The sequence below is a fragment of the Schistocerca americana genome, chromosome 2, assembly GCF_021461395.2.
Source record: "Schistocerca americana isolate TAMUIC-IGC-003095 chromosome 2, iqSchAmer2.1, whole genome shotgun sequence".
NCBI classification, from domain to species: Eukaryota; Metazoa; Arthropoda; class Insecta; order Orthoptera; family Acrididae; genus Schistocerca; species Schistocerca americana.
This window is the reverse complement of record NC_060120.1, coordinates 219,697,816-219,721,386: the sequence shown is the minus strand read 5'-3', so window position 1 is coordinate 219,721,386 and position 23,571 is coordinate 219,697,816. Positions and strand designations below refer to the sequence as shown.

The following is a 23,571-nucleotide window of genomic DNA, read 5'->3' as shown; positions in this document are numbered from 1 at the left end:
AGACTAATGAAATAAAATAATATGGTGGTACCCGCACTATCATTACTAAACAGAATGGCTCTAGCAGATGGTTGGGATGCCTAGTATCTTCTCAAGAACCTTATGGCAAATGTTGCGAGATGCAATTGACGTGGCGGTAATCTGCTTGTTTGCATATGAAACTTCTGTGAACCCACTCGACTGTCGGTTCTTTAGTAGCAGATGGAACCCATGTTTTGTTAAACGGCTTTTGAGTTTTCTGTCATACCACCTGATATGCAAATGCCAATTTTCAATGCTGTTGGACATGTGGCTGAAAGAGAGTCTAAAGATGTGACTGGAATCTCTTCAATGTTATTAGTTCTATCTTTGAACAGACGCAACGCGCAAAGTTGACAAGTACAAAAACACGTGTGTAATATGTAAACAGTTGTTGAGGACGAAGTTATTTGAGTTGGTGTTGTGTGTTCCGTAGGCGTAAGTGTTGAGAAACAGTGTTTACCACACAACGAAAATGAGTTTCGCACGCTTCAAAGAAGTGATAGAAGAAGACGATACCGTTATACTTTATGTAAACGTTAACAGTATGCATGCATTGAAAGTGACACCACAAATAAAAAATAAAAATGGGGCTCTTGTGTCAAATGTTTTCCAAACTGTTTATGGCGCATTAAAAGTAGATTCTCTAATTGGTAAAAAATTTGGAAGCAAAGTTAAATTAACTAAAGGATGGGTATACGTACTTCACCCAACACCGGAATTGTGGACTTTAACTTTACTTCATAGGACACAAATCATATACACACCGGATATTAGCATGATAATTTTTCAGTTGGAGCTAAAGCCGGGAAGCATAGTTATTGAAGCAGGAACTGGAAGTGGCTCGCTCTCTCACGCCTTGATCCGAACAATAAAACCATCAGGACATTTGTTTACATATGATTTTCATGCTGCGAGAGTCGACGTAGTTCGGGAAGAGTTTAAGGAACATGGTTTGTCAGAGTATGTATCTGTTGAACACCGTGATGTCTGTGAGGATGGTTTCGGGGCGGCTGTTACAAATCGTGCAGACGCAGTATTCCTTGACTTGCCGAAGCCTTGGGATGCAGTACCTTATGCAGTTGCGGCTTTTAAAAAAATCGGCGGCAGATTTGTATCATTTTCACCGTGTATAGAGCAAGTGCAAAACACTTGCAAGGCTTTGAGTGAGAATGGATTTTTCGAGATAGTGACAATGGAATGTTTGCTTAAAGAACTGAATGTGCAAGTACGTGCCATGCCCATTTTGAATATAGGAGCAAAAGAAACAACCTCGCAAAAAACTTACAATACTGCTTCACCTGGACTTTCGGTGTGTGGACATTCTGGCTACATTACAGCAGCGACACTACCACCTCGCCAAGACTGAGTTGTTTACTGCACTGTAGTGAACGTCATAAGTGGTAAGACGTTTAAATTTTTCAGGGGAACAGTGGTTGTTTAACCACAATCAGTGGTAGAAAATGGATTAGTATTTTCTCTCAACAAATTTTTTTTTTATGGCTGACAACCCGATCGACTAAAAGTTGTTAAAATGTAAAAACTGTAATAAGTCTTCGAATTTGTTTAGTAGTCATTTGGTTTCCAATACTGATAGTTATCTAAGCGCCAGAGAAAAGTTATGAAATAAGTTAAAAGTCATGAGCATTGTACGAAGTAGTAGAAATATACGATTGTGAAAGGAATAAAGCAGTGTTTCCTTAACCTAACAGTATAAAATATACAGACTGAACTGAGTTCAGTAACAAACTAGAACAAGCTACTGCGAATAATAATAAAAACTTACCTTTATAAATGAAAATGCATTTCAGTCATAATACATTAAAACAATTTCATGGAAACCATTGATTATCATGAATAGCCCCATTTTCATTTACTCTTCTTCCATTAATATGGCTTCTGTCTTTCAAATGTTGTGCAAAGTCTTGAATGGATGTGATGTATCAGTTAATGGCTACATTTCTACTGTGTACATATGAAGCTGGCGTATAATTTTGTAGATGCTGCTGCTGTTCCAACTCATTCATGCATTGATTACTTTGCTGCATCAGTAGGATTGATATGTCAACACTGACATTTTAAGTGGAGGCCACATGGATCATAAAGATGTGAGCCCACCCTGCACTTAGACCACCATGGAGTGAGAAGTGGTTTGAAGAAAACAAATGTAGGCATTAGATAACTTACCTTTATTTTGTGCACCTATGGAAGCTGATGTAACACTTGGAGCAGATGAACCCTTAAATGTTTCATACAGTCCAAACAGAAACTCGAATCATCTTGTATGAAGACATGTTCAGTAATGGCACTTCAGTGGAAGTGTGTTAAATATGGAGCAAATTTAGACATTCGACATGCTACAGATCAGTTTAGTCACGGGGGGGGGGGGGGGGGGGGGGGGTGTTCACTGAACTTCAGCAGCCCTCCACACCCAATGGCCATGCCATGCAATACAGTCTTGCAAATTTATCTTTGCTTCAAGTTACAACCCCACTCATGCAACGTAAGTCCATAATAGATTAGTTAACAAAGCAATACCTTGCTGTTAGACTGATGACATCCTCATCAAGGCAAACATATAACGAATTTATGACGTAATTAAAAAAACAAAAAAAAAAAAAAAAAAAAAAAAAAAAACACACAGAGTAAAAACTGACAATACAGGGTTCTGTGTGGGCATGGTGTTATTATGAACTTGAAAATATCAAACCACAGGGTGGGATTAGGGATCTTCATGAAGGACATAAATGTAACTTTTGAATGCACTACATGTATTTAGAAAAGAAGTAATATTGTCATGACACATTCATCTCGTAAACAAACTTGTCACACTCCAGTCTAACATACACTATGTGATCAAAAGTATCCATACACATGTCTGAAAATGGACTTACAAGTTCATGGCGCCCTCCATCGATAATGCTGGAATTCACTATGGTGTTGGCCCACCCTGAGCCTTGATGGGAGCTTCCACTTTCACAGGCATACATTATACATTCTCGGAGTGCTGCACTGAGGAAAGGTATCAATGTTGGTCAGTGATTCATGGCACGAAGTCGTCATTCCGAAACATCCCAAGGGTGTTCTACAGGATTCGGGTCAGGACTCTGTGCAGGCCAGTCTCTTACAGGGATGTTATTGTCATGTAATCACACCACCACAGGCCTTACATTATGAACAGGTACTCGATCTTGTTGAAAGATGCAATCACCATCCACGAATTGCTCTTCAACAGTGGGAAGCAAGAAAATGCTTAAAACATCAATGTAGGCCTGTGCTGTGATAGTGTCACACAAAACGACAAGGGGTGCAAGCCTCCTCCATGAAAAATGACAACACCATAAAACCACCACCTCCGAATTTTACTGTTGGCACTACACAAGCTGGCAGATGATGTTCACTGGGCATTTGCCATACCCATACCCTGCCAACAGGTCACCACATTGCATACTGTGATTCGTCACTCCACACAACATTTTTCCACTGTTCAATCATACAATGTTTATGCTCCTTACACCAAGCGAGGTGGTGCTTGGCATTTACCGGCGTGATATGTGACTTATGAGCAGCTGCTCGACCATGAAATCCAAGTTTTCTCACCTCCCACCTAACTTTCATAGTACTTGCAGTGGATCGTGATGCAGTTTAGAATTCCTTCGTGATGGTCTGGATAAATGTCTGCCTGTTACACATTACGACCCTTTTCAACTGGTGGCGGTCTCTGTCAGTCAACAGACGAGGTCAGCCTGTATGCTTTTGTGCTGTACGTGTCCCTTTACGTTCCCACTTCACTATCACATCAGCAACAGTGGACCTAGGGATGTTTAGGAGTGTGAAAATCTCACATACAAACGTATGACACAACTGACACCCAGTCACCTGACCATGTTCAAAGTCCGTGATTTCTGCATAGCACCCTATTCTGCTTTCTCATTTTGTCTAATGACTACTGAGGTTGCTGATATGGAGTACCTGGCAGTAGGTGGGTGCACAATGCACCTTATATGAAAAACGCAGGTTTTTGGGGATGTCCGGATACTTTTGATCACATAGTGTAGGTCTCAGGATATACATCGGCATATACTGTCGCCACAACCTTTGTTTAATAAAAATGGCTTTATTTTGTGACAGTTTCGTTGGCTTTGTAAACTCACAACCATTCCAACATAACGTAGACATACGGCCACACTACATTTTGGTCATCTTATCCTCATCAAAAAAATCTGTAAAGTTCTAAAATAGTATTTCCCTTGAAGGAATTGTAATTGCCACTAGATCAATGTAGTTATAGTAGACAACACAATGTAAGACACCATTCACAAGAACTATGGATACAATATATTAAAAACAAAAACATAGATCAACTTCTACAACTAAAATGTACAAACAGAAACATCGTATACATCAACTACGCAACATGTGACACCATACTTCAAAGAATATACTAATTGCTCATACTGTTGTTTCATTTACACAGTCTCTCGTGAGTAAAATTTCAGTTTGACTTACATCTTGGGTATTGTCCTCTACCTCTAGGAAAGACAAAGCAAACACAGTATGAAATTATTTAAATGATTTCATTGTGTACCATGTGATCTATTTACAAGTGTGTACTATATGCTTAGATTAACAATATCCATGAAAGAACTGTTTCTCTGATATCATCTACCATTTTCATGGTGGATATAAGTACTCCACTGTTGTATTTAATCTGTGACAGGTAAGGTGTAACATTTCTTCGTATATTTTACCATGCAGCACCCTGCTCGTCACTGTTTATACAACCTCCCTCCACACTAATATCCATAATGCCCATTGCCTTGCTGCTATTGTGCACTGCCTTTCCAAATGCCCAGCTGACTCCAAACCCACAACCTCCTTCCTGGTCATCATGACCAAGCATATCCTCACCGACAGTTACTTTAAAGACATCATCTATGACCAGTTCTGTCATACAGCAATGGGCACGTGCATGGCACCATCCTATGCCAACCTATTCATGGTCAATCTAGGGGAATCCTTCCTAACCATGCAGAATCCGAAACCCCTCACCTGGTTCAGATTCGTTGATGACATATTGATGAGTCTTACCAGTAGATCAGATTTCACTAGGTATGGCCTGCGCTTCAATAGGTTTGGGAAAGGGAGGCTGGCAAAGCTTATAGGTGACTGTGTAGTGGTTGGTGGTGGGATCACTCACGGAAAAATTTGTATAGCAGATGGTGCTAGAGCTGCACCTTTTTTAGTTTCAAGTCAGCTGATTGGTATACCTGCTTAAAGGAAGTCCCTCTAAGGGCTCACCTTCAGAGGATGTCATGTTTCCAATTAGAGAAGAAATTAGCATATTTCATCAGAATATAAGAGGTATTAGAGATAAAGTTAGTGAACTTCTTATAGATGTTGACTCTGAAATTGTTAATATATTGGAGCACCGCTTAAATAATTTGACAATTCAGAGGCTTCCTTTACGAGGATACAGATTAGTTGGCTGTTTTTCATGGAGTATTCCATTTGAGTCCATAGGTGTATCACGGCACTGCACTGAACAGATATTTGAATGTTGTGCAGGGGCAGTTGAATTTAGTGAAACTAAACTTCTAATTGTTGTTGTTTATACGTCTCCTAACTTTGACTTCAGAGCATTTCTGCTCAAGCTGGATTCACATTATAGGAAGTACCAGAAATTAGTTATATTGGTGACTTCAATATAAATTTTGTACATGATGGTGCAAGAAAAAGGATGTTGGTAGATCTCCAAAATTCATATAATCTGACGCAGACTGTGTTTTTTCCAACTAGGGTGCAGGGGAACAATAGCATAGCTGTAGACTACATTTTTACTCGTTCTTCATTACTAGATGGGCATTCTGTTAGTAAAAGGGTGGTTGGCCTTTTATTTATTTATTTATTGTTCCGTGGGACCAAATTAAGGAGAAGTCTCCATGGTCATGGAACGAGTCAGTACATGGAATTATAACACGATAGTAAAAACAGATAAAACGAAATATAAAAAACATATTCAGGCAATAAGTCGACCGCTGTTCACGACTCTGGATATTTTGACATTGGCCTCACAATATATATATTCTTTCATTTCTTTGTTAACAATGTTAGCTTATTCATAAGAATAAGCAGCTTTCACTTAGTTAATACTCGGCAGAAATCAAACCTGCATTTGGATAGGACTTCCTTAACTCTTGTGCAGAAAGGTGTGCAGTATACTGCTGCATCGATTTTTGATAAGCCACCACTAGAATTGAAAACTCTTAGCAGTAATCCACACGCTTTCAAATCGAAATGGAAGAGTTTCCTCAAGGTCACTCCTTCTATTCTGTCGTGGAGTTCCTTGAAAAATTAAGCTGATTCTTGTTGTACTGTTGATCGCATTTACTTAAACTTATGGTTTGACTTTTTTCAGGTTCATAAGCATTTTATTTTTATCTGTTATTACTTTTATGTTGTAATTTCATGTAATGACACATTCCATGACCTTGGAGATTTGCTCCTCAATTTGGTCCAATGGAACTTGGCATGTAAATAAATAAAATGAAAAATAATCTTGATTGAGGGTGAGGATACCCTATCCACGTTCCTCCAGAACCTCAACACCTTCTCCCCCAAGTACACTCCTGGAAATTGAAATAAGAACACCGTGAATTCATTGTCCCAGGAAGGGGAAACTTTATTGACACATTCCTGGGGTCAGATACATCACATGATCACACTGACAGAACCACAGGCACATAGACACAGGCAACAGAGCATGCACAATGTCGGCACTAGTACAGTGTATATCCACCTTTCGCAGCAATGCAGGCTGCTATTCTCCCATGGAGACGATCGTAGAGATGCTGGATGTAGTCCTGTGGAACGGCTTGCCATGCCATTTCCACCTGGCGCCTCAGTTGGACCAGCGTTCGTGCTGGACGTGCAGACCGCGTGAGACGACGCTTCATCCAGTCCCAAACATGCTCAATGGGGAACAGATCCGGAGATCTTGCTGGCCAGGGTACTTGACTTACACCTTCTAGAGCACGTTGGGTGGCACGGGATACATGCGGACGTGCATTGTCCTGTTGGAACGGTAAGTTCCCTTGCCGGTCTAGGAATGGTAGAACGATGGGTTATTAGAAGGGCATTCTGTTAGCAAAAAGGTGAATGGCCTTTCAGATCATGATGCACAAATTTTAAGTCTAAAAGTTTTTTGTGCTGCAACACATGTTAAATATAGTTACCAACGTTTTAGGAAAGCTGATCCAGTTGCTGTACAGACTTTTGTAAACCTTATCAAGGAACAAGAGTGGCAAGATGTTTATAGTGCTGATACAGTAGACGATAAATATAATGCTTTCCTCAAGACTTTTCTCGTGCTCTTTGAAAGTTGCTTTCCGTTAGAACGTTCAAAACAGGGTACTAGCACAAACAGGCAGCCTGGGTGGCTGACTAAAGGGATAAGAATATCTTGTAGAACAAAGTGGCAATTATATCAAAACGTTAGAATCAGTCAAAATCTAAATGCAGCAGCCCATTACAAACAGTATTGTAAGGTGCTTAAAAAAGTTATTAGGAAGGCAAAAAGTATGTGGTATGCAGATAGAATAGCTAAGTCTCAGGATAAAATTAAAACCATATGGTCAGTCGTAAAGGAAGTGGCTGGTCTGCAGAGACAGGTCGAGAATATAGAATCAGTGCGTAGTGGGGATGTCCGTGTTACTGATAAGTCGCATATATGTACAGTACTTAATAATCACTTTCTGAATATAGCAGGTGAACTAAATAGAAACCTAGTCCCAACAGGGAATCATATAGCGCTCTTAGAAAAAAGTGTTCCGAGACTGTTACCTGAAATGCTCCTCCATGATACTGACAAGAGGGAGATTGAGTTAATAATTAAATCACTAAAGACCAAGAACTCTCATGGATATGACGGGGTATCTAGCAGAATACTGAAGTATTGTTCCACGTATGTTAGCTCAGTACTTAGCCATATCTGTAACTTTTCCTTTAGGAGTGGTCGGTTTCCTGACCGATTAAAGTACTCGGTAGTGAAGCCACTTTATAAAAAGGGAGACAGGGATATTGTTGACAATTATAGACCTATTTCTATGCCATCAGTGTTTGCTAAAGTTATTGAGAGGGTTGTATATACAAGGTTACTGCAGCATTTAAATTCACATAATTTGCTGTCAAATGTACAGTTTGGTTTTAGAAACGGTTTTAACAACTGAAAATGCTATAGTCTCTTTTCTCTGTGAGGTTTTGGACGGATTAAATAAAAGGTTGCGAACGTTAGGTGTTTTCTTTGATTTAACGAAGGCTTTTGACTGTGTTGACCACAAAATATTACTGCAGAAGTTGGAACATTATGGAGTAAGGGGAGTAGCTTACAATTGGTTCGCCTCCTACTTTAAGAACAGAAAGCAGAAGGTAATCCTCCGCAATATTGAGAGTGGTAATGATGTTCAGTCCCAATGGGGCACTGTTAAATGGGGCGTTCCCCAAGGGTCGGTGCTGGGGCCACTGCTGTTCCTTATTTATGTAAATGATATGCCTTCTAGTATTACAGGTGATTCAAAAATATTTCTGTTTGCTGATGACACCACCTTGGTAGTGAAGGATCTTGTGTGTAATATTGAAACATTATCAAATAATGTAGTTCATGATATAAGTTCGTGGCTTGTGGAAAATAATTTGATGCTAAATCACAGTAAGACTCAGTTTTTACAGTTTCTAACCCACAATTCAACAAGAACTGACATTTTAATCAGACAGGATGGGCATGTTATAAGCGAGACGGAACAGTTCAAGTTCCTAGGCGTACAGATAGATAGTAAGCTGTTGTGGAAAGCCCATGTTCAGGATCTTGTTCAGAAACTAAATGCCGCTTTATTTACCATTAGAACAGTATCTGAAATAAGTGACATTTCAACACGAAAAGTAGTATACTTCGCGTATTTTCATACGCTTATGTCATATGGTATTATTTTTTGGGGTAATTCTTCTGATTCAAAAAGGGTATTTTTGGCTCAAAAACGGGCTGTTCGAGCTATGTATGGTGTAAGTTCGAAAACCTCTTGTCGACCCCTATTCAATAGTCTGGGAATTTTGACATTGCCCTCACAGTATGTATTTTCTTTAATGTCGTTTGTTGTTAGCAATATTAGCTTATTCCCAAGAGTTAGCAGCTTTCACTCAGTTAATACTCGGCAGAAATCAAATCTGCATGTGGAATGCACTTCCTTGACTCTTGTGCAGAAAGGAGTGCAGTATTCTGCTGCATCCATTTTCAATAAGCTACCACAAGAACTCAAAAATCTTAGCAGTAGCCCAAACACTTTTAAGTCTAAACTGAAGAGTTTCCTCATGGTTCACTCCTTCTATTCTGTCGAGGAGCTCCTGGAAGAGATACAAAATTAAGCAAATTCCAGTGTACATTTTTGATTTTCTTTATTTAAACTAACGACTTGTCGCCTGAATATGTTTCTTATATTTCATTTATCTGTTTCTACAATCGTGTTATAATTTCATGTATTGACTCGTTCCATGACCATGGAGACTTCTCCTAAATGTGGTCCCACGGAACAATAAATAAATAAATAAATAAATAAATAAATGTCGGTTTGGATGTACCGTGCACTATTCAGTGTCCCCTCGACGATCACCAGTGGTGTACGGCCAGTGTAGGAGATCGCTCCCCACACCATGATGCCGGGTGTTGGCCCTGTGTGCCTCGGTCGTATGCAGTCCTGATTGTGGCGCTCACCTGCACGGCGCCAAACACGCATACGACCATCATTGGCACCAAGGCAGAAGCGACTCTCATCGCTGAAGACGACACGTCTCCATTCGTCCCTCCATTCACGCCTGTCGCGGCACCACTGGAGGCGGGCTGCACGATGTTGGGGCGTGAGCGGAAGATGGCCTAACGGTGTGCGGGACCGTAGCCCAGCTTCATGGAGACGGTTGCGAATGGTCCTCGCCGATACCCCAGGAGCAACAGTGTCCCTAATTTGCTGGGAAGTGGCGGTGCGGTCCCCTACGGCACTGCGTAGGATCCTACGGTCTTGGCGTGCATCCGTGCGTCGCTGCGGTCCGGTCCCAGGTCGACGGGCACGTGCACCTTCCGCCGACCACTGGCGACAACATCGATGTACTGTGGAGACCTCACGCCCCACGTGTTGAGCAATTCAGCGGTACGTCCACCCGGCCTCCCGCATGCCCACTATACGCCCTCGCTCAAAGTCCGTCAACTGCACATACGCTTCACGTCCACGCTGTCGCGGCATGCTACCAGTGTTAAAGACTGCGATGGAGCTCCGTATGCCACGGCAAAGGGCTGACACTGACGGCGGCGGTGCACAAATGCTGCGCATTTGCCAGCACCGCGGTTCCTGGTGTGTCCGCTGTGCCGTGCGTGTGATCATTGCTTGTACAGCCCTCTCGCAGTGTCCGGAGCAAGTATGGTGGGTCTGACACACCGGTGTCAATGTGTTCTTTTTTCCATTTCCAGGAGTGTATATCAAAGGTCTCAATGAGGTGTCCACAGACCAAAATTACCTTCCCAACCTTGTACAAAAACAGATCTCCCTTGCTGTGTCTATCCAATCAGTTACCACCTTCTACATTCCAACCATGTGTGTGAATTGTGATTGCATGAATGTGTGTATGTTTTCTACAGTAGAAGAAGGCCTTTTGGCCGAGAGCTAAAATGTGTAGCTGTTTTTTGCCTGTTTGCTACTCACAATCTCCTCTACATGATGACTAGTAACCCATCCTTCTCTTAATATTGAAATACTTTTTCTGTTACCCAAGGTTTCTTTGTAGCTGTGTTTTTCTTCACAACTTCTGTGATTGCCCTTTTTGGATATGTTCATTCCTCTTCAACCGAACTGCCTCATGTGGTATTCAGTATCGTGAGAGGAATTCAAACGCTTCTCATCGTTCTTCAGTACTTTAGTATTCCACTTCTTTGTGCATTGATCCTTCTGGACTAATCTCTTAAACTTCAGTCTACTTTCTGTCATTATTATATTGCGATCCAGTATATATCTTTTCCTGTGTACACTTTACAGTCCAATATCTGATTTTGGAATTGGCCCACAACAGGAAATATTGGATTGGCAGTTAGCTGCTTATTGTTGACCATTTATAAGCTCAACTTCAAATACAACAGTCGACTTGCTTTCTGGAACTGAAATTTCAATTGGAACTCTGTATGTATTGTTGTTATGACAATTTTGGCTGAATTTCAATTGTAACTCTGTGTATATTGTTTTTACAACTATTTTGGCTTTGAATATTGGTACTGATTTGATCTCACATTACCTGCAGTTTTAATGTTGATGTTTTATATTGATGACCTGGCAGGCGAAATTGGTAGTAACTTCCAACTTTCCATAGAGTATGCAGTTATCTATAATGATGTACTATCTGGAAAAAATTCACGCATATTTATATTCAAAGCGTTGCAGAGACTGGCAGCTTGCTTTGAATATTCAGGAATATAAAATTGTGTACTTCACAAAATGCAGAAATGTAGTAACCTATAACTAAAATATCAATAAGTTGCAGCTGGAATCAGTAAACTCATAAAAATCATAGGTATTGCAATTTGTAGGGAAATGAGATCACGTAGGCTCAATCTGTCTCTTTCCCAAGGTCGGCTTCTACCAGTTTTTCCATTCTTCTGTAAATAATTCATGTCAGTATTTTGCAACCATGACTTATTAAACTGATAGTTCGGTAGTTTTCACAACTGTCAGCAACTGTGTTCTTTGGAATTGGAATTACTACATTCTTCTTGAAGTCTGATGGTATTTCACCCGTCTCATACATCTTGCACACCAGATGGAAGACTATTGAATTAATTCAGGTGACGCTGAGGGAATCAGGATAGGAATAGATACACTTAAAATAGTGGATGAATTTTGCCGTTTGTGCAGCAAAATAACTGATGAGAGCTGAAGTACAGAGGATATAAAATGTAGACTGGCAATGTCGAGAAAAATGTTTCTTAAGAATAGAAGTTAAGTCTTTTCTGAAGGTGTTTGTCTGGAATGTAGCCATGTATGGAAGTGAAACATGGTTGGTAAACAGTTTAGAGAAAAAGAGAATAGAAGCTTTTGAAATATATGACTGCTGAAAATTAGATGGGTCAATCACGTAACTAATGATGAAGCACTGAATAGAATTGGGTCGAGACAAGAAATTTGTGGCATAACTTGACCAAAAGAAGGGGTTGGTTGATAGGACACATTCTGAGACATCAAGGGATCACCAATTTAGTATTGGATGGTTAAAAATTATAGAGGGAGGCCAAAAGATGAAGGCAGTAAACAGATTCAGAAGAATGCAGGTTGCAGTAGTTATTGGGAGATGAAGAGGCTCGCACAGGCTAGAGTAGCATAGAGAGCTGCGTCAAACCAGTCTTCAGACTGAAGACCCAACAACAATAGGCTCAGTTATCAGTAAAGCAGGTGGCAGAGTTTGAGTCATTTGTAGGATATTGGGAAAATGCGTTAATTATACAAAACACTCGTATAAGCAATTCTAGACTAGTACTCAAGTGTATGGAACTCATAATAATGTGGCTAATAGGGGTCCATGGAAGTGTGCCCCAAGTATTGAAAAACCTTAATACAAAGTTTTAAGAATTGTATTAACTGAGGAATGAAGGAATATACTACAGCCCCTTAGGTATTATGTAGACAATATTAAACTAATTACAATACTAGAAATAGGAGTGACTTCCACAAAAATTTAGATTCACTTACTTTGGTTCAGAAAGGTGTACATTATTCAGCAGTATACATTTTCAATAACATTCCAGCAACCATATAATATTTAACTGATAGTAGAGTCAGTTTGAGAAGAATCTAAAGGATTTATTGGTGGCCATCTCCTTCCACTCCAGTTATGAATTTCTTAGCAGAACCGAATGTTATGTGTATATTGTTAATAATATCACATAATGTGAACATAGCATACAATGTGACTTCCGTACAAATTTTGTGGACTAATGCTGTCATTGTAAATAAGTGCTGTAAAATGTTACTTTATTTTTTTAATCTGATGATGTGTGGCCTAAGAATTGTTATATGCACTTAAGTGTGTTGAACATTTAATATGTTGTGACAAGTTTTTTTACTGATTCCACATCCACAAGGGCAATTTCATTTCGAATCTGTGGAAGGTACATTAGGATAGCTATTCTTATTTTGTAAATACTTATTATGTATTCTTTTTTTTTTTTAATTATTGGTGTGGAAAGTACCCTGTGTCAAGCATTTCTCAGCTTTATTGCAGAGTATGGAGGAAGGATAGATTATCTATAATGACACAATGGTGCAATGTCACAATATCAGAAATGACACTGTTGTCCTTTCTCCCATATGAAGCTGTTAGTTTTGACAGGTTGACTGCACATCTGGAAGTGAATTCTTGGAATAAAATTGAAATATGTCTGTTTTACAATTCTGTAAATTTACCCAGTACAGCTATGCCTGATATCTGGAAGCAAATTCCTGGAGGAAGATTTGGTATGTGTAGACATCAAATGTTTTTGTAGCTATGTATGAATCATATTCATTATGCAATTCTGTGAAAGTACAGCCTCTTCCTAAACACAGTTGTATCTGCATGAGCACAGTATATGTGCTAATCCTGATTTTTGAAGATGAAGGATCATCGCATTTCTCTTATTACTCATGGCACGGGAAAGGCCTTGCTTTAGGTAAACTGTGTGTAGCATGATACTGCAGGCTGCATCCTCTGATGGATAGCACCCTTTTTGGAGCTGGATTAAATTTTAGCAAAGTGGCTGATGGAGATTCACTGGTCTTGCACTATTGGAGTGTGTCATTTATACCACGAATGTCACCTGTGCTAGTAACATGCATGACTAAGTGAAATGGGATAGAGATTTACTACTGAAGCATGTAGTGTTGGAAGCAAAGCTGCCAGTCACTCACTGCACCAAGAAAGAAGATGGGTGTTCGAAATATGCTTTCTGCCATAAATCCATATATCTCAATGAACAAGTTGAACAAAAAAGAGAAACAAGACAGTGCTAAAGTGGTCAGGACTGAACAACAAACAAAACACCTGAATTATTGTGTGGGGGTTACATGTGTTATTATTATTATTATTATTATTATTATTATTATTATTAAATTATTTCAATATGTATGTGTAGTATCTGGCTATAACTGAAATACAGTTTCCATAATTTGAATGGAGCACTAGCAGCTTGACATCATTGAAATTAGACAGGCGCATTTGTTGTAAGGTACGCAGATATCCAAGCAGGTAGCTGTGTGTTGTAAGGCATGCAGACTCTTCCCTGTGTTTCTTTTTAATTTATATTTTCATTTGGGTGTTTGTGGCCCATGTTTAGCTTATCCTTTTCTGCTTCCTACAGTTTCCATATTCTTATTCCTAGCTCCCTCTTTTGTCAGTGGGTCTTCTGCTGTTTCTTTATGGCCACATTGTCAACAGGACATTAAATTCTGTTCTTCATTCCATTTTGCTGTTTCTTGTGTTTCCTGAATTCTTCATGAGTTGTCATTCCTCTTTTGTAAACATTTGTGCCCAACATGACTTGTATTCTAAGTCTTCTGAAATTTCTTTCATCCATGTCATAGTGGTCTTGCATTTCTTGGTATTCACCCATATCGTCCTGCGCAATGTTCTGTCTCTCATAATACAGATATGCCTAGCAAACGTAAGCTGTCTTTTGCTCATTCGATTTGTCAACTCATTGGTCTGTGCATACAGCTCCTCATTCCTGCTTGTCTTCCAGATGCCACCTTCCTTTCCATAGCCCAATATCCTCCTTAATAATTTCCTCTCTATTTTTAAAATCTCCTCAGTTTCTGTTTTTTTATTGTGTGTTAGACTCTTGGATGTGTACTGTACTTCTGGCTTTGTCACTGTGCTGTAGTCCCTCAGTTTAGTGTTAATGGCTATTAATTTTATATTGTAAATGTATTGTGTGAGCTTGTAAGCTAATTCTATTTTTTAATCCTCTTTTTATCAGGTTCTTTATATTGTCACTTTGGCTGTAGCCACTCCCACAATTATTTGATTTCTCCACCATATTAATTATTCCATGTGATGTTTTCCAGACTGTCACCATATTCATCACAAGTCTTTGTATAGGAAATTTTCAGGCCTGTATTTTGGTTGTCTTCATGTAGCTTTTACATCCTCCTCTTAGCCCAATCTTCTCTTCCACTTGGGTTCACCATATCATCAATGAAAAATAAGCAGTCTATCTTCAGATTGTGCTTCTTGTAATCCAGCCTTTTGCCTGTTGTTACACTTTCTTTCTGTCATTGTTCTCTCCATTCACATACTTTTTCTTCTTCTTCAAAACTAACTTAAATAGCACTGGTGAGAGTCCATTACCACGTCTCACTCCTGTGTTGATCTCAAAAGGTTCCAACAGCTCTTTCTGGAATCAAACTTTAAGCTTTGGGTTTGTCTCCCCTTGAGCAGTTCTCTGGTCTTAGGTGCCACACCAAATTTCTCTAAGAGGTTAAAAAGTGTTTGTCTTTTTTGTTGCATATCTTCTTAAAATTCAAGATTTTCAAGATTGTTTGCTTTTTTCGTAGCTTCCTGATTTATGAGATCATTCTCAGGTTGTACGTATGTCCCAACACTTGACCTTCCTATTCTAAGTCTTGCTTGGTATTTGCTGATATAGCTTCCTGTATTTTTGCTGATTCTGTTTAGAAGGAGCCGTGAGAGAATATTGTATGTGACTGATTGCTGGGATAATTCTCTGTAGCTACATGCATCTTTATGGTGTAATGTGTGTATGATTCCCGTCTTTCAATTCTCTGGTATCTTCTCCTTTTCCCAGATATCTTTCACGGGTCTATTGTGGAATTAAATGTTTTATTGTTATGGCAAGGTCGGAATTAAGGATTTGGAAATTCATGTCACCACTTGTTTTGTTTCATTCCAACAAAACCACTACTATGTGATGCTAAGAAATAACAAGAAAAGGGAAGAATGAGTAGTGCCATCTGGCTGTTGTGGGGTGACAGAACTCTTTCAGGAAACAGAGGTGAAGTAGACCAGTGGCCACAGTGGCGCATCAGCCCAGGTCTGGCACATGCACATGTCAGGCACTTGACATTCATCACCTGTTTAATTTTGCAGGAATTGAGTCACAATATTTTTTTTAAAACTACGGTTCTATTAGACAGCTGCCAAATTACAGTAGACTTTTTTTTTTTTAAGTGAGCTGTATATTAGGGCTTTAGATTGCAAAACTGTCCCACTTTTTTGTCAGTCATTTTATAGTTTGTCCTACCCTCTTCAGATCTTCCTGAATCTGATCCAGCCATGTTTTTCTGGATTGTCCTATTGGTCTTTTCCCCTGCATATTTCTATCAAAGTATTGTTTTGGCAAGTGGTTATCCCTCACCCCCTTCACGTGTTCAGACTACTTGAACCATGCAGTACTCAGTCTCTGAGTCATTGACAGATCCACTTGAACATCTCCTCTGACGTCTTCATTCCTAATTTTATCTCTGCTAGTCTTCTGCAGGGCTGGTGACAGAAACTTTATTTCACCTGCCTGTAACTTGCTCAAATCTCCATTGTTAATTACACAGCACTCCAGGCTGTATATCATTATCTGCTGGAGATACGAGACCTGAGATTCTCATGGCATATGCAGTGTTCAAGTAACTTATGGGAGTGCAGCTGGATAACATTGTCAACAACTGCCGATATTTCAACGGGAGCACAAAAGGGTGTGCTCCTTTCGAAATACCAGTGACTTTCGGTGATGTCATCTGGCTTCATTCCTGTAAGTTATTTGGGCAGGAGATACATTTCAAACGTGGTCCATTTGCCTCTCACAGTAACTACCTTGCCCCCCACAAGGTTCCAAAGTTCATGAAAAAATTTAGATCCCTATCTTACTCTGTTCTGTACTTCTAGTGTGTCTGTTCCATTTTTTGATATTATACTTCCCGGCTAACTGAGAGCTTCCACACATTCAATTTTCTCTCCATATAGTGTCAGGTTGCCCTAGGCAAGTGTCCTACTCATAATCATTGCTACAGTTGCCTCTTGTTGTTTACTGTCAACTGCTACTCTTTAAATTCCTTGACTGGCATTATAATCACATCCACAAGTGCAATAAAAAGTAATGGGGAAAGTGAATTGCCCTGTTGCACTCCTCTCTCTAACCTGGACCAGTCCAATCTGCCATTACCCATTTGTACAAAACTTTTCTGCCTCCATATAGCATTTGCATCTTCATTATTTGGATGTTTGGAACCGTTACTTCTTATGACAACTCCCAAGTCTTATACCTTGGCACACTGCCATACATTTTATTACCCTATTTTATGTAATTGAGTTATTCTGTAATAAAATAGCTTGAATGTTAATCATCAGTAAAGGAGTATTAGGAGTCACAGACATATAAATGACTTGGGATGAATGTAAACACTTGTTTGATTGAAGAAGGGCACTGTATTTATCTTTTTAATAAGTAGACATAATTGAATGTACAACAAAAGTATTCTTCTAGTGTTTTAAGTAATAATGTGTCATGGTGATTGATTTTTCCTTAAGAGTGGAGTCTGTTGATAGTGTGTTAAGGTTTTGTTCATATTTAGGGAGTAGTAGCTTTGAATAAATTCTATTCAATAAAACATTTTATCTGCAATGTAAGGAAAAGATTGATTGCTGCTTACTGTAAAGATGACATGTTAAGTTGCAGACAGACACAACTAACAGACACTTATACATTAGCTTTCAGCCACAGCCTTCATCAGAAAAGGAAACACACACATATACATCCACACATATTAATTCACACAAGCAAGCACACCTCATGCACATGTTAACTGCCACCTCTGGCAGCTCGAATTGGAATGCAGCTGTCACACACAATGGAAGCAGGAATCTGGAGAGAACAGGGAAGGGGTAGTGGTGTATGGGTGGGGGAAGAGAAAAATGCTGTCTGGCGGAGTGTGCAGAGACTAGACTGCCAACAGGTGTAGTGCTGGGAGGCTGTGGGGTAGAGAGGGGGGGGGGGGAGGAGGAGGTGGAACGGAGCAAGAAAGGACAGGAGCAGGGAAAGATGGGCAGGTGCATTGGGTGGAGGGTATGGGGATGGTATGTTACCGTAGGTTGAGGCGGGGATAATTTCGAGAGCGGAGAATGCGTTGTAAGGATAACTCCCATCTGCGCAGCTCAGAAAAGCAGGTGGTGGAAGGGGATCCAGATGGGCTCGGGTAGTGAAGCAGCCATTGAAGCCAAGCTTGTTATGTTGAGCTGCATGTGGTGCCACTAGGCGGTCTACTTTGCCCTTCGCGACAGTTGGCAGTGGCCATTCATCCTGGTGCACAGCTGGTTGGTAGTCATACCAATATGACATGTCATACCTATATGACATGGGTACTTTCACATATGGCCCAGCCTCTGGTGGGGTAGGATAAGCCTGTGACAGAATTGAAATAAGAAGTGCTGGGTGAGTAGATTGGACAGGTCTTGCACGATCCTTCTGGCAGGGTGTTGGGATAAGGAAGGACTGGGATGTGGAGGTTGGGTGGGCAACAGAATACCACTTTAAAAGAGTGGTGTGAAGGATCTTGGGTAGAATGCTCTTCATTTCAGGGCGTGGTGATAGGTAATCAAAGCCCTGGCAAAGGATGTGATTCAGTTGTTCCAGTCCAAGTTGGTATTGGGTAATGAAGGAGGCATTCCTTTGTGTTTGGTTCCTAGGGGTGGTGGAAGGATTTGGGGTATGAGGGGAAGTGGCATGGGAGACCTGTTTGTGAACTTGATCTGGGGTAGTCCCTATCTGTGAAGGCTTTGGTGAGACCCTCAGCGTACTGAGCAAGGGATTTTTTTGTCACAGCAGATACGCCCTCCCCAGGTGGCCAGGTTGTACGGGAGGGATTTTTTTGGTGTGGAAGGAATGACATCTGTTGAAATGCAGATACTGTTGGTGGTTGGTGGGTTTTATGTGGACAGAGGTGTGGATGGAGCCATCAGAGAGGAAGAGGTCAATATTCAGGAAGGTTACATGCAGGGTTGGGGAGGACCAAGTGAAGGGGATGAGAGAGAAAGAGTTGAGACTGTGAAGGAATGAAGGTAGGGTGTCTTGGCCTTGAGTCCACATCATGAAGATATCACCAGTGAGCCTGAACGAGACTAGGGGGTATGCATTTTGGGAGGCTAGGAAGGTCTCCTCTAGTTGGCATAGGAAGGTGCCACCCAATGCCCGTGACTGTGCTGCACATTTGTTTGTATAACTTCCCTTCAAAGGAGAAATAGTTGTGAGTTAGGATAAAGTTAGTATGGTGTGAGGAATGAGGTAGTGGGTATGGAGTCTGAAGGACGTGGGGAAAGGTAGTGTTCAGTAGCGGTAGAACCATGGGCAAGAGGGATGTTGGTTTATAGGGAGGTAGTGTCAACAGTGATGAGTAGGGATCCAAGGAGGTCAAGGAGTGGTTGGCATCTTTGAGACAGGAGGCTAGATTACAGGCAGTTGGTTGGAGACGTTGATCAATGATGGCCAAAAGTATTTCAGTGGGGGCAGAATAACCTACCATAGTGGGGCATCCAGAATTGTTCGCCTTGTGGGTTTTGGGTAGCATGTAGAGGGCAGATGTGCAGGGTGTCATAGAGGTGAGGAGGGAAATGGATTTAGGGGAGAGGTTCTAGAAAGGGCCTAAGGTGTTAAGCAGGCATTGGGGGTTATGTTGGACTTTTGGGGTGGATCACTGGCAGAGTTTGTAAGTGGAGGAGTCACATAATTAGCAGAGGCCTTTTCCCAAGTAGTCACTACGATTCATAACAACAGTGGTGGAATATTTGTCTGCACATCGGATGATAAGTTCAGGATTTGTTTTGAGGTTGTGTATGGCTGTCCTCTCTTCTATTGAAAGGTTGGTGTTATGAGGAAGGATCTGGAGGAGGATAGTGGTGTCAAGGAATTCCTGGAAGATGACCAGCAGGTGGTGAGGTGGAGGGGATCACAGTTGGATGGTGGTCTGAACTGGGAGAGGTGTGATTCAGTGTTGGGATAGGTTGGCTTTGATTGGAGGAATTTGTGGCAAAGAAGTGTTTCCACTGCAGGGATTGGAAGAAGGATAGTAGGTCTTTGACAGGTCAAACTTGGTTAAATTTGGCTGTGGGGCTAAAGGTGAGGCTTTTGGATAGGACTGAAACTTCTTTGAGGCTGAGGGTTTTGGTAGAAAGGTTAACAACAGTTTTATGGGAATGTTTCAACTCTGGATTTGTAGAGTTTCGTTAGAGTTTTTTGAGTGATGTGGCAAGTTTGAAAGGTCAACTAGGCAGGCTTTGTGTGATTGAAGGGTTGACAAGGAGGAATGCTGTGGGTAAGATAGGGATTGGATAGTGGTGCCCTGAGGCGACAGTGGGATGGCAGCAGGTTGGATAACTTATGGAGAGGGTGTCTGGAACGCTCCTCCAGGTGCTGGAGAGCAAGGGATTCAATTTCAGATATATGATGTATGTGGTAGGGACTACACAGTAGCAGTAGTACCTTGCAGAGGGAGCAGAGGTGGTTCTGAGATGCCTACACATGGAGATACTTTTTTGGAGTACCAGGTTTTTCAATCTGAAAAGGTGAAGACAACTGTGAAAGGAGAGGTGGCATTCAGAGTAGGGAATGTTTATGGTTGGGACTTCGGGGGTGGGGGGTGGATTCCATGGTTTATACAGCATTTAAGAAGAAACAGGATTTGGGACTGGGTTTTAGCAAGAGAAAGGGACTTTCTGAACTGGAGCAGAAAGATGGAGCAGTGGTCCATTGTGGTAGGGATGACATAGGGGAAACAGTAATGTCACAGAAATGGGCAAAATAAAATGTTAGATGGTTGTGAGGGGAGCTGGATAAGAGGAAAGGCACGCAAAAACAGGCACAGATATGCAAAAATGTGTGAAACAACATAAAATATGCACAATTACATTAAAAACGTACAGAAACATGGGAGAAAAGGGACGGATGAGGTATATGAGTATGCATGTGTTGGGATAAAGGAAGAGAGGAGGAGGGGAGATCTGGTAAGTTGAGGATCAGCAGCCTGTGTGAAAATAAAATGCTAAAGTGTGTGATGGTGAGGGAGGAAGTGGATCAATAGGAATGAATACCATTATTGGTGGAAAGAATTTGGGGGATCCAATGCTGCATCAACATTGTATCTTATCACATGTGATTTATCTTTCTTCATTCTCCCACCTGAAAACTGCTGCCTTTTGATATTTCATTAACAGTATTCACAAATGTATATTCTCTGCTTGATGAGTAAATATAATATTTTCGGTGGTGTAACTGAAAATGACTTATATACGAGCCAAACTGAGCCTTCTACGTGGAAGATACCTGTTCTGGTTGAACATATCAGTAATGGCCTGAGGAACTAGTTTCCCATGACAAGCAATCTATTTATTTTTAGAAGTGACCATTTTTTTGTGTGTCGAGAAACCATGTTGTTATACACACATGCTTGTGATAAAACTCTTTCCAGATTGCGGAATAGCTTGTCATCATTTATTACTTAGTTGCCAGATATTGTGTGCTTGGATGTTTCTTGGCAAGACAGATCGCCTGCGTGCTTTCCTGTAATCTTATTACTTATTTTTGTGTGTGTAGTGGGGGGGGGGGGGGGGGGGGGAGCAGTGCTTTCTTACCGAAAAAAATTTTCAGCAGAAATCATATTTACCTCATTTTTAACTCTTTTTGTTGACAATAATTAAATTTGGAAAAACTGTCCTAGTTTCATGATCTTATTTGCTTGAGAAATTGGCAGTATAAAGTAAACTGAGAACCTAATTATTTCAAGTGGTTATCAATGATGGTTGCTTGCTTATATTGTATATCAGTGTCTTCCAGTGTTAAATCTTTTGCACACATAGGTTTCAGTCAAATGAAAAGGTCCAATTGCAGACCTATGGACAGTGTGTTGAGAAAGTGTTAGTCCTGTATGCTGTTTTTATCCACCTATGTGTAGGCCATAATAAGTGTTACATTTGTTGTGCACAGGCACAGTGTGACACATTAGCAGAGTTTGGTTACTTGTCACTGTTCCTTTCTCTCCCTCAGATAAGATGTGATGCCATGTCCAATGGAGGTGCCAATGATGAAAGTTACCAAGGAAGAACAGCAGAGTGTGGTATACTTTCTTTGTGTGGAAGGTGTGCATCCAATGGACATACACAGAAAAATGCAGGTGTCTTTGGTGCAAAGTGTGTTTCAGGCAAAACAGTGCATAAGTGATGTTGGCATTTTGTGTGTGTGTGTGTGTGTGTGTGTCAGGAAAGACACTGATGGGTAATGCACGACCCAGGCAGGTGACAAATCGTATTCGTGATGAGATAGTTGCTGCTATTGACAGTTGCGTTCAAACTGGTAGATGGGTTGCATTGGACACCATTAGTGCTCAAGTAAATGTGTCCCATCACAGTATGCACATCATTGTGCGCAATACACTTGGTTAACGGAAGGTTTGTGCTCAGTGGGTCCCCAAATGTTTTTCCGAGGAACAGCAACACAACAGAATGGTAATGTCACTGAACCATTTGGTGCAATATCAGGAGGAGAATAATGATTTCTTTCCAAGGTCATTGCCGGAGATGTATCCGTATAGCCACTGTTTCAGCCAGAATCCAAATGTGAGAGTGTGCAGTGAAAGCAAGCAGATTCACCTAAACCAAAGAAAATCTGTTTAATAACTTCAGCAGCTAAGGTCATGTTGACTATGTTCTTCGATGAGCAGGGGCCTCTGATGTGGAGTTCCTCCGCAAAGGACAAACAATAAATGCCAACAAATACTGTGATATTCTTCGTCAGCTGCAATTATCAATCAAGAATAAATGCCAGGGAACCTCTCAAAGTGCGTTATCTTCTCGCATTACAATTCACATCTTCTTTGTTGCCAAACATAAATAGGATCTTTTCGCATTATGTAATTGGGAAGTGCTAGACCACCACGCATAAAGTCCTGGCTTGAGTCCCTGTGATTTCCATGATTTTGGCCCACTCAAGAAACATCTCAGGTGGGACCACCGTGGATCGGATAAAGAACTGCAGCAAGCTGTGACAGAGTGGATCCGTGCTCAACCTCAGAAGTTCTTCTTCTAGGATATCCATAATCTTGTGCCAAGGTGGGATAAGTGCCTCAACAGCCAGTAATAATGCCTGTACATGGAAATTACCTTTCCGTTTGACTGCACCTTGTAGAAACGACAATAAACTCCAAAACACATGTTTTGGCCACATACATCCTTATTTTTCCACTTTGAGGCAAAGCCTGACCCATCAGAATGTTGAGTATGACAAAGTGGTTATAGTTCTAGTTTCTGCATGTGTTAACATTGTAGTTACAAGACATTTTTGTCATGAAAAAAGAAAGAAAACAGCCAGTTTGTCATTTTAAGTTGATATTTTAGGCTAATTTTCTCTCTGCACATTCTGATAGTGTCTGTAGAAAATACACCCTCTGTACTCGTATGTTCAGTAGCAAGTAAGCACTTCCTCGAATATTGCCAGTCGTC

General features: G+C 40.7%; 1 protein-coding gene across 1 annotated transcript; it reads left to right on the top strand.

Moving 5' to 3' along the window:
- The first annotated feature begins 355 nt into the window (after window positions 1–355).
- On the top strand, window positions 356–23,367 carry LOC124595193 (tRNA (adenine(58)-N(1))-methyltransferase catalytic subunit TRMT61A-like). The gene is made up of 2 exons (XM_047133815.1): window positions 356–1,421; window positions 22,121–23,367. Exon 1 carries the CDS (start codon window positions 494–496, stop codon window positions 1,385–1,387), a length of 894 nt encoding a protein of 297 aa, XP_046989771.1. The 5' UTR covers window positions 356–493; the 3' UTR covers window positions 1,388–1,421; window positions 22,121–23,367.
- The last annotated feature ends 204 nt before the right edge of the window (window positions 23,368–23,571 follow it).